General features: G+C 37.1%; 1 protein-coding gene across 1 annotated transcript in view; it reads left to right on the top strand.

The window, feature by feature from the left end:
* The first annotated feature begins 1,449 nt into the window (after positions 1 to 1,449).
* LOC127627260 (heparan sulfate glucosamine 3-O-sulfotransferase 3A1-like) overlaps positions 1,450 to 12,473 on the top strand; it is a 52,600-nt gene continuing 41,576 nt past the window's right edge. The window contains exon 1 of the mRNA XM_052103600.1: positions 1,450 to 2,175. Within this exon, the coding sequence (XP_051959560.1) occupies positions 1,589 to 2,175 (587 nt within the window). The 5' untranslated portion in view covers positions 1,450 to 1,588. The remainder of the gene's footprint in view (positions 2,176 to 12,473) is intronic.

Raw genomic sequence — 12,473 nt, 5'->3', positions numbered from 1 at the left:
CCGGTGTTTTGACTGAGGTCTCATCTCCATTCTGAAGCAGTGGGCTGTGCTGCATTGAAACACTCCTTTGGCTTTCTCATGGTAATGGCGCAAACTACAGGAGCAGATGAGAAACATTTGGTTCTGTTCTTGTTCACTTGTAAAGAAATAATGCACTGCTTTTACTTTCATTTCAGCATGCTGTGTCCTCCTTATTAAAAAAGAAAGAGAATATGGTAACAACAGGGAAAAAATGGTCGTCCTTGGTGGCCTAAGTGTGCTGAGATTTGAGTGCAATCTGAGTTAGAAGAATGACAGATTAGCAGAATAAGCAAATGAAGAGCCAAATGTCAGCAAAATTTGTCAGTGAGCTGACAGAATGTTGTATCGGTTAATACATATCAGAGAAAAAGCAGTGAAAACTGTTGAGTGAAGATGAAACAAACACCCACGTGTATCGCACACAAAAATAATCTCTCTTTGTCTCTCTCTTATCCATCCACACAAATCAAGCGCAAACACCCTGCAGATTTGGAGATAATGTTTATAGTTTTAGTCATGCAGTAATGCATGTCTGAAATCATCTAACCATTACCACGTAAACACACACTTGCACTAAAGCAATGTTTGTTCTTATGAGATCAAACAACGTATCAATTTCATACTAAAATTTTCCTCTATCCAATGGTTTATTAAATTTTAATCTGTTTTGCATTAGTTCTAGATCTCAGTAATTTTTCCAAACAAAATGACAGACCATTTGGCCTGATTTCTAATAATATTTTGTACACGATTTACGGCAATACAATGTTTAAAATCTTTCATGAATAATATTATAGAATATATTAAGATTTGAAGTTCAGATAAGGGTCTAATTTTAGATATTAGAGCAGTGAATACATTGATAAAAAAATAAATAAAAAAATTCAACAAACCATCAATCTTTGATTTCTCTACAACAACCCAGTGTAAAGTGCAAACCTCTATTTGTTTGGCTGCAGCCACTGGCGTTGAAAGTGACATTTGCTTAGAACACGAGCGTGATCGTTCTTCAACTGGCATAACAGGAGGGTGAAGCCTTACTGCCCACCCTGCATCTCATTGGCCACTACCATGCAAATTACGCAAGCTCGTAAAAGGTTTGGGAATCTGATTGGACCACAACATGCCCATCAGTTTTCATGATGTCATTCTGAAGTCAGATACAGACAGTGTATTCATTCAACGTTTACCAGAACATAACTAATTTTAGAGAAAAAAAAGTGGCCTGAATGAAATTTTGCTTTGTTTTTAGTTTTGACATGTTGAAGGGGTTCCGCTCTCTCTCATATCAATACATTTGGATTAAAAAGTACCAAATGCACGAATTCATCTAATTTAAAATGATTTGCAGTCTACACATAGTTTATTCAAAATAGCAATTTAACGACAGTGTAGCTATATAAGGACTACGAGCTTCACGGATGCGCGCGAGAGTTCACTTTGAAGAGCAGCGCGCGAACGAACACTAATCCACCTTCTCATGCTCTTTTATGTTTCTTTATGGCAACACCGAGTAATGTCAGTCTAGCATGGCTTTCTCTCCAGCTCTTGCCACCTGTGGACCGACATGGCATTTAGTCGAGTCTTTTCGGACCCTCCGTCCAAGAGCATCTTCAAGACATTCGCGGTCATGCTGCTGTCTATATTCGCCTCTCTTTTCTTTCTCCACTGCCTCACAGAGCGATATGGGACCTGCACACCCACTGAGAAAAGAGACACAGTTCTTGTTGAGGGATTTTACGCCTCTGACCTAAAATACTCTGGGTCGATGAGGAGAAAGAGACTTCTTCAAAAATGGACCTCCACGAAACCTTTGGTGACGAGGCACCACAGCTTGATCCATCAGCTCGCGAGTGTCGGTGAAGAGGATTTACCTGAACTTAAGGCAGATAAACGACTTTCTCAGTCAATCATCAAGGTGTTAAACTCTGTGGATGTAGATTTAGAGGCTGGAGGCTCGTATTTTAATACAGGGAAATTAAGTTCGTTGGGTGAGGGCAGTAAGAAGCTGCCTCAGGCGATCATCATCGGCGTGAAGAAAGGCGGGACGCGCGCGCTGCTGGAGTTTCTGCGCGTGCATCCCGATATCCGCGCGGTCGGAGCGGAGCCGCACTTTTTCGATCGTAACTATGACAACGGACTTGACTGGTACAGGTAAGATTGACGTGGCCTCCACACAACATTCTACACAACTGCTTGACATGCGAGATACATTGAATTAGATAAATAAACAGAATGTGTCTTCGACTATTTTTCAGCGATGAAAAACACAATTAGCATATTTATGATTATGATAATATTATCAATATTTGAAAATTTATTTAGAATGGATTTAGTCATTTATAGAATAATCGATTTAATAATTACTTTTAATAATTACGTTTCATCATTATTATTTTTTAAATTGTGGTTTAGATCTTGTGTTCGCGGTTACGCGCCTCATGTGCCTCTCACTGGTAAAAACCAATACACAAACTGACACTTGACTTTATAAATATTTTGTACATTTAATAGAATATATTATTATAGAGCTGCTTGTACAAATACTATTTATTTTAAAACGTCTCTCGCAGAGGTCAATGTATTTATATAAATATAAATAATTAAATGAAGTAACAAATAGTCGCACACATTTATCGGATAATTAAGCAATGTTTAGCGATTGACTTGGCGATTGGACGAATTGTATCTGCATTAACAGTTGCTTAAATTTGCAGTAGCCTAAATATACTCATGTCTTTCAAGCTTTTTACAACTTTAATAAAAATGATTGACCGTTAACAATAATCGTTTTATAAATGTATCGATTTATTGACTATTTTAACTATATAACCTTTTAATTAAGGAGTTTTATTTTTTAAAAGTGTGAAAACGCTCAATGAATGTCTATTTTGTGTGGCACTCTTAGGCATGCAGACTGCACAGAGAATAGGAAATAATGCAACTGTTCTTGCTCTTATTTCTTACTGCACTTTTAGATGTTTCTATGTTTCATGCATCTGTGTGTGTGTGTGTGTTACATTCACATGTCTCCAGGCTGCATTTAGGAGTTTAACAGCAGCTTGTCTCTTCCTTGGTGTTCAGTGTAATGGGGCATATCAGACATCACAGCTCTGTTATTAAGAGGGATTACAGCCATAATGAAAGGTTACCTGTCTGTCTCTGCAGGTATATTTCACCATCAGATTTAGTTAACATACCTGATCATTTAAAAGTGCCAAGACAAACTTGCTCTAATACTCTTTTTCATGCCTCTTTCCTCTCTTCCATTGGATTATGCATTTTAGAACATGAAGTGAAAAGCATAGATACAATTAAATAAAATCCATCAAAAACACTTACTCTCACCAACATTCACTTTCTAGTTTCACCATAATTTTTTTTTTTTTTTTTTAACATCTTTTGTGTTTGGTCACATCCATGAGGATCCCATCCATTCAAAGGAGTTGCCAAGATTTGTGGAATGTGGTACAAGGATCTGAAAACTGGCCTGGTACTCAGAAACCCCCTGTTTTAAAAGCATAAGGGCCCTCAAGTTAAAATGTAAATAAACTTGAAAAAATAAAAATAAACATCTGCAACAAAAGTGTTTCTAGAAAGAACTGAATTTGCACCAGATTGCTCATCTGGGTATGAATAGTACATGTCTTTAAAAAGGTGTTGTAAGGTGCTTGTCTGTCACTTTCTTGGTAAATTGTTTGAAATCACTAGGAACCCATTCAAGTGTGCTCTGCTTGAGCTAAAATATAACTTTGGGGTTGTGGGTTTCAGCATGCCACAAGACAGGAAAAAAGAAAGAAATAAAAGGAAGCTGCCGACATTTTTTTCTCACCCCCCAACCACTTTTTTTAAAATCTAGCAAGCATAAAGACATTTCCTGAATTTACATAAAAGGCGTGACATTTTGATGGATCTGTTCAAGTGTCTTAAAAAAATTAAGAAAACAAACATAAATATACTTTCACGGCATAAATTCTCACCCTTTGTCAAACCCTCTGAGAATAATTGTGTTGTTTCCCACCGCCAAAGTTATGAATGGCTCTGTTTTTTTTCTCTGGTTGCACTAATCACTGTGTCCAATTTGCTGGAATTATGTGACTCTTTTCAGGCTAGGCTGTGAATGTTTAAACACTGAGACTTCCATCTGCAGGGATGAAGGTCCTTTGTGTGTAGTAATGGCTGATACATAGACTGTGAAAGAATCGCATAACTCTCTTTTACGTCGTGGGAATGTCAGATGTATGTGTGTGTTTTATCAATTAAGCTGCTCGTGTCCAGTTGGTAATATTAGTGGTGCAAAAATGTGCATGTATCTCTGTTTGGCAAAGAAAATTTTAGGTTTCACTGAGCCTGAAGTGATACCAAAGGAAAGAAGCACAAGTACCGATCAGTGGTTGATTTGTTATAATATTACTCATTTGCTGTGCAGTCAATATCTCACTTGATAAATCAGACACACAGCCATAAATTCCGTGTTAGGTAAAATATTGATTACTAGATTGTACTGTATATTTTTTTATTGACACAATTCATTGGCTCACTATCAAGTTACACAAAATGTTTCTCTTTCTTGTGCTAAGACAACAACACCTCTAAAATAGGCTTTTGTTATGGAAATCTGTTCTCTGAATGCCGAAAAGGATTATCCCAAAGACTCAATTTAATGGGAGGTCTTTGCTTAAAAGTCTGTAACATTCAAGGCTCTTAAAAAAGATTTCCCTTAAAAAAGTAACCTGTTGATGGCAGGACTGTGTTTCTGTGGAAAAATGGCTTGACATATGGGTGGAATGAAGTATCACATTCATCTGGTTTTAAAACTGGACCTTTACCATTCTAAGGTCTCAAACCCCATCCTGTAGATATCGAATAATTCTCAACAGTGGCCAAAATGACACTAAACATTCAAAACGTGTAATGTGATAATAACATGTTATTTTTAAAGACAAGCACAAAAACAGACAGATAAATCTCACTTGTCAATTTTTACATTAGCTTTCATGTTCACTGCGTAGTAAGTACAAGAGTAAGAAGACTAATTTAATTTTTAATGCGCAGCCTAATAATTTGTAGAACAATTTCACATTGTTATCGTTTTTACTATAGTAATTAAAGTAACCTGCAAGGAGTTTAACATGGCCAATACTGTATAATTTACAGTGTTAACAACTCTCCATTTCTACGAAAGAAGATACATTTGTTGATACATCTTCTTTGAAATGTTTCTATGTTTGGCATTATGGTCATAAACACTGAAACTGTTATGTTGATAAATTATTTGGAACAATTAAAATAATTGTTCCAAATTGTATGCTTTCTTTAAGTATTGTTTTTTATGCTTCACTGGAAAAAAAAAATATTTTGCTGTCAAGTAAATACAGCAGAAAAAAATTAGTACTTTTTACTTGATTAAATTAGTTCAAGCTTGAACTAACAAATATTAAGCAAATTCTACATCAGTTATCAGTTCAATCATGGAAAAAGTAAAATCTTCAAACTTATAAGTAAATATCACTTAATAATACTAATATTGTTTGATATATTTACAAAGATTTGTGCTAATGTTCCCAGTATGCATGAATAAGTAATGAAGGAGCATGATTTCACTGTTGTCCTGTCTTATAATACTTTCATTATTGTTGATGTTGTTGTCAAATTTAGCAACTTGTTGTTTTATGATGTCTGGAGTTTGAAGCTAAATGTATCCATTGATTGTTACCATCATTGTGTGTTGTGCCTCAGGTGTTGAGGTCTGTGTGTACAGCACACACACCTGCTGTCAAACATTCCCATCGTTGTCTTAAGATAAAATGCACTCAGCCTCATTGGGCCATTTGAAATATGTATTAAAAGTGTATAGTTTGAATGATAATTACATATACGTTTAAATGCCATTGAGCACCTCATTATATTTCAAAGTTAAATTTACTCAAGGGACTAAGATATTTTTTAAGTAAAATTTACTCAATGAATAAAGATTTTTTTAAAGTTAAATTTACTCATTTATTCATTGCTTATTACATCTAAAGCTTAGTAGATTTTACTTATAAAACCTGTGTCCAAAAACTAGGATTTTTTATTTTATTTAATCTTACATGTTTTATTTTACAGTGCAGGAAATTTAGTAATTACTTCTAATGAGTTGTAAGAGTGTATTTGGCCTTTTTTTTTGCACTTTGCTCTCTTTGTTTCTTTGCACTCTTCCCCCTCAGTAGCTCCTGTGGTGAGGACTTCTCTCAAGTGTATTCAAGGAACGCATATCAAAGCACAGCCATTCCAAACTACATTAAAAAAAAAACTCTTAAAAATAGGAGCCAGACAATTTGGAAAAATGTCCTTAGCCCACATGTCTGTATGAATTTATCTAGGACTTTTTAATTTTTCTGCCTAAGTCTATTTTAGGCTGAAGTTTTAGGGGGAAAATACATTTTTGAAAATGAATAGGTCAGCTGATCACAAGCTATGTCAACTCCAAGTTCCTCTGAACATTAATAGTATTCTAAGCAAGTGAACTATGACTTGGCACTGTTGGTTTGTGATTAAGTGGGTAGCAGCTTCTCAAACATGCCTCTGTTTGGAGTTGTTAGACACATGTATCCTCACAGGTGTTGTGGAGAAGTTTGTAGAGCACTTGTGGACAGGTTGGCTGGTAAATTGGCCGAGAGCAGTGAGAACCACGCTTAAGGGAAATGTTGCTGTTCTAGAGTGATATATAGTGGTCTGCTATGCAGCGGCAAAGTTCCTGCTCCACAGGCTAGGAATATAAAACCCCTGTGTTAATGGGAATATAGGCAGACTTACATGAGTACTGTAAAAACTAACTGTCAGTAACATACAGATGTGCAAATAACACACACACCATTTCACGTTCGGTCTGGTGACACCAACGTAACCTCTTCTGAGCTTCTCAAAGGAAATGGAGGAACAAGTGTTTGTTGGGACAAAGCTCTCCCACTGCATTGCTACGAGACCCAGATATCAGTCAAAAAGTGGAAGGCCCCTCTACCACCAAAGCCTGTAGGCCCAGCTCACCCTCCCCATCTCTCTGAGAGAGCACTCTGGCTGCTGCCATAGTGCCAGGGCCCTTACCGTCCTTCATCAGCACTGGGTGAACAGCAAACAACTGATATCAGCTCTCAGTGATATGTTTTGGGTCCCTGTTACGGTAGCGGCAAGATTAATCAATGTACACAGAATACGTAGGAACCAAATCTACCTGTAGCTTTCTCTATGTCTTTTGCGTCAAGTGATAGAAAGACTAAGGCCTTTTCAAGATGTACGGCAATACTGTCTAATCTGATGCCTATTAGACGTCAATCTGAGATTACTGTGGAGCCAAAAAAAAAAAAAAATTCTGTTAAATTAGCACTTTTATACATCTGCTCACTTAAAGGAATAGTTCATAATTTACTCACCCTCAGGCCATCCAAGATGTATCTTAGTATCTTTCTTCATCAAAACAGAATTTAAATTTTTAGGATTTCATTTCAGGCGTTCCTTTAAAAAATGCATGTGAATGTATTCCATTTTTGATGGTCCATATTTATTTATTGTGCATCAAAATAATCCACATTGCTCAAATTGATCAATACATTTCTTTTGAACCCAAACGATTGATTATTTTTAGAGACAAAACAATACTTATATACTTTTAACTACAAATGTTTGCCTCTGTACATCTTTGTGACGTGCGCTCATGAGAAAGATGACGTACGCTCGTTGGTAAGGTCACGCATGGAGGAGGAGGCAGGAAGCGCTTCATTGTTTACAAGAGAAGGGGCGCTGTACAAAGTTAAATTGACTTTGCTGTAGATTTGTATACAGGTGAAACTCGAAAAATTAGAATATCGTGCAAAAGTTCATTAATTTCAGTAATTCAACTTAAAAGGTGAAACTAATATATTATATAGACTCATTACAAGCAAAGTAAGATATTTCAAGCCTTTATTTGATATAATTTTGATGATTATGGCTTACAGCTTATGAAAACCCCAAATTCAGAATCTCAGAAAATTAGAATATTGCATGAAATCAATAAAAAAAAAGATTTTAAATACAGAAATGTCGGCCCTCTGAAAAGTATAATCATGCATATGTACTCAGTACTTGGTTTGGGCCCCTTTTGCATTAATTACTGCCTCAATGCGGCGTGGCATGATGCTATCAGCCTGTGGCACTGCTGAGGTGTTATGGAAGACCAAGATGCTTCAATAGCGGCCTTCAGCTCTTCTGCATTGTTTGGTCTCATGTCTCTCATCTTTCTCTTGGCAATGCCCCATAGATTCTCTATGGGGTTCAGGTCAGGCGAGTTTGCTGGCCAATCAAGCACAGTAATACCATGGTCATTGAACCAGGTTTTGGTACTTTTGGCAGTGTGGGCAGGTGCCAAGTCCTGCTGGAAAATGAAGTCAGCATCTCCATAAAGCTTGTCTGCTGAAGGAAGCATGAAGTGCTCTAAAATGTCCCGGTAGACGGCTGCGTTGACTCTGGACTTAATAAAGCACAGTGGACCAACACCAGCCGATGACATGGCTCCCCAAACCAACACAGACTGTGGAAACTTCACACTGGACTTCAAGCATCTTGGATTGTGTGCCTCTCCATTCTTCCTCCAGACTCTGGGACCTTGGTTTCCAAATGAGATGCAAAATTTGCTCTCATCAGAAAAGAGGACTTTGGACCACTGAGCAACAGACCAGTTCTTTTTTTCTTTAGCCCAGGTAAGACGTTTGACATTTGAAGCCCATGTCCAGGACCCGTCTGTGTGTGGTGGCTCTTGATGCAGTAACTCCAGCCTCAGTCCACTCCTTGTGAAGCTCCCCCACACATTTGAATGGCCTTTTCCTGACAATCCTCTCCAGGCTACGGTCATCCCTGCTGCTTGTGCACCTTTTTCTTCCACACTTTTCCCTTCCATTTAACTTTCTATTAATGTGCTTTGATACAGCACTTTGAGAACATCCAACTTCTTTTGCAATTACTTTTGAGGCTTTCCCTCCTTGTGGAGGGTGTCAATGATGTTTTCTGCACAACTGTCAGGTCAGCAGTCTTCCCCATGATTGTGAATTCAACTGAACCAGACTGAGAGACCATTTAAAGGCTCAGGAACCCTTTGCAGGTGTTTAGCTGATTAGAGTGTGACACTTTGAGCCTACAATACTGAACTTTTTCACAATATTCTAATTTTCTGAGATTCTGAATTTGGGGTTTTCATAAGCTGTAAGCCATAATCATCAAAATTATATCAAATAAAGGCTTGAAATATCTTACTTTGCTTGTAATGAGTCTATATAATATATTAGTTTCACCTTTTAAGTTGAATTACTGAAATTAATGAACTTTTGCACGATATTCTAATTTTTCGAGTTTCACCTGTATGTATAAGTGTATTGTTCAAACTGGTCATTTGGCATGTGTATCCTGGATCCTGTATCCTGGATACCTTCAGGAACCCCAAAGATAATGCACACTGGGAAAAATATGAACTTTTCATCGATTGCTTATACATGATCATGAGCGATTGAAGCTCTGGCTTATCACGCTGAACCTGGATATCAGTACACCCCTACATTCTCTCAAATTTTGGAGAGTGTGCAGTGAACATTTTACCCCTGATTATTTCAGACCATCGAAAGAACAAAGGGTCGATATCTGATTTCATCGGCTGTGCCCATGCTGTTTTTCCAGCAAACTCAGATATGTGTGAAAACTTTGTCATTATCTGTGTCTCGTTTGGAAGGCTGCATGCTAGGTAGGACGCATCATTTGAAGGCTGCAGTATACCGAGTGTCCTGCTTTAAACAAGTCTCGTTTAATTGAGACGGCCTTCGTAGGACAAACAGAAATGGAACGTAACATTTTAATTTTAATAATATATTAATATAATTAGACATATTATACACACTGCACCCATGTACTGAGGTACTTCAACTTGAACGTTTGAACATATTTACGGGCAAATTGGCATAATTTTGTTTACACATTTCCATTGAAGCAAAGAATTGTGGGTTGTGAGTGCCCACAAAGGATACACCTCATGCATCCTCTGAATTCCCATGAAAGAAGGTTGCATTCGAAGACTATATTTTAAGTGTCCTACTCACTTTTCTGAAATGAGACAGCCTCGATGACGTATGCGGCCGACAACTGCGACCTCCAGAGGACGCAGCCTACTAAACGAGACCATTGTCGCGCTTCCCTTGTGCTCTGTACCTCTCTCAGCGCTCTGCTCCTCATCGCGCATCACAGAGATGTATGGAAGCGAACAATTGTAGTTAAAAACTATTTAAGTATTGTTTTGTTTAAAAAAATAATCAATCGTTTTGGTTCAGAAGAACTATATTTGGAGTACCTTTTTAAGGTACTCCAAACCATTGTTTAAAGGAGGAGGCCTGAAATGAAATCCTGTTTTGATGTAGAAAGAAACTCAGATACATCTTGGTTGGCCTTAGGGTGAATAAATTATCAGCAAATTTTCATTTTTGGGTGAACTATTCCTTTAAAAATAAGTCATCTCATAACCACAAATAACCTGGAATTTAAATTTCTAAATTAAACTTGGTTAGATAGCAGATACAGTGCAACAGTCCTCAATAAACCCCTACCTCAAATCTTTATGTTTATGAGTATCTGCAGAGCTAGTAGAAGAGGTGGATGAATAGCTGCTTTGTTTATAGATGTCTTTCATTGCAAGCAAGTGCCACTTGGTGATTACTTGTCCTTTGAGTATTTAAGTATTGTACTAAATAGTGCTCCACACATTCTATTTATAAGTATTTACAGGCCTACAAAATGCTCTTCCACATTTATTGATGGTTTTACTGAACTTTTTTCAGCAATTTCATCTGAATTTGATTGTTTAATTATTGTAGGGGATTTTAATATCTTATAATTAATCCTGAAAACAACACTGCAAAAGAACTCATAAATGTTTAAAAAACTTTTGTCTTGACACAGCATGTAACTGGACACACACTCTAGGTCTGCTCATTAGTAAGGATCTGAATTCTGAACATTTCATCCACTGTTATGAAGGATGTAGCGCTATCTGACCATTTCTGTATTTTATTCTGTATTTTAATAAAAAAAAAATTTTTAATTTTTTTTGAGCTACTGATTTCTCCACCTGCTGAAGTTAGATTTGTCTCCGTCAAGAAGAGGTACATAAATGAGAACACTAGTGTGCAATTTATGAAGGTTTTATCTATGACACCAAGTATGTCTGCAGAATCTGTTGAGGCTCTCCTTGATAACTTGATAAAAATGCTATTGATGACATTGAAGATTTATGGTAGGCATAAAGCACCACAGAGAAACATAACAGCAGTTCAAAGCATGAAAAGGAAATGCAGAAAAGTATTGTAGGAACTAATGTGGCAGAAAACCCCTACTTGAAGTCCATTACAATATTTATAGTGACAGCCTTCATGCTTTTAATTTGGAACTGGGCACAGCTAAACAGACTTTCTTCTCCAACATTATAAACAACAACATAAACAACACCCGGACTGTATTTGCTACTGTAGAGAAACTAACTTAGACACCAACACAGGTTCCTATGCAATGCTCTCTGACAGCAAATACAACGAGTTTGCATCTTTTTTCAAGAAAAAAATTACTTTAGAATGGCAATCAGCTCATCCTCATGTTGCACTTAGGGTAGACAGCACCCACAACAACAACTTCAGAAATTAGACAGTATGTATGATTTTGAGGTATTTTATGGCAAAACCCTGGAAGAAACAGTACAGCAGCTTAAAACGATCTGCTGTCTTGACATACTCCCCACATATTCTTTTAAAAAATGTGTTTAACTGTCTAGAAACTGAACTCTAGGTAGTGAATGCCTCTTCTCCTTTCAGGTACTTTTCTGAAGTCTCTGAATACTGCAGTTGTCAAGCCCCATCTAAAATAAGAGCAATCTGGATAATGGCATATTCAATTTCAGATCTTTCAATAAGATAATTGAAAAGGTTGTTTTAAATCAGCTGAACAAATTCTTAAACTCAAATGGCTACTTTTACAAGTCACAGCACAGAGACTGTGCCTATAAAGACAATAAATGATATTTAACTAAATTCTGATTCAGGCAAAATATCAGTGCTGGTTTTATTGGATCTTTTATTGGATACTCCTTGACAGACTGGAAAAATGGGTATGGCCCTCTGAGTCGGCCTTCAGCTGGTTTGTGAACATAGGAAACTATGAATCTTAGTGGACATAGTGTGGACTCTAAGAGAGTCCTGCAAGATAGTTTTTTGCACCACCTCTGTTTAACCTGTATATGCTCCCACTAGGCAAAGTTGTGAAAAAGAACCACATTTCGTACCACAGAAATGCAGATGACACCCAGATTTGCCTAGCCCTATCACCAGATGATTACAGCCCCATAGACTCCCTGTGCCAGTGTGCTGATGAAATCAACAGTTGGATCAGCCAAAACATCCTTCAGTTAA

The sequence above is a fragment of the Xyrauchen texanus genome, chromosome 33, assembly GCF_025860055.1.
Source record: "Xyrauchen texanus isolate HMW12.3.18 chromosome 33, RBS_HiC_50CHRs, whole genome shotgun sequence".
Taxonomy (NCBI): Eukaryota; Metazoa; Chordata; class Actinopteri; order Cypriniformes; family Catostomidae; genus Xyrauchen; species Xyrauchen texanus.
This window is presented reverse-complemented; position numbering and strand designations above follow the sequence as displayed.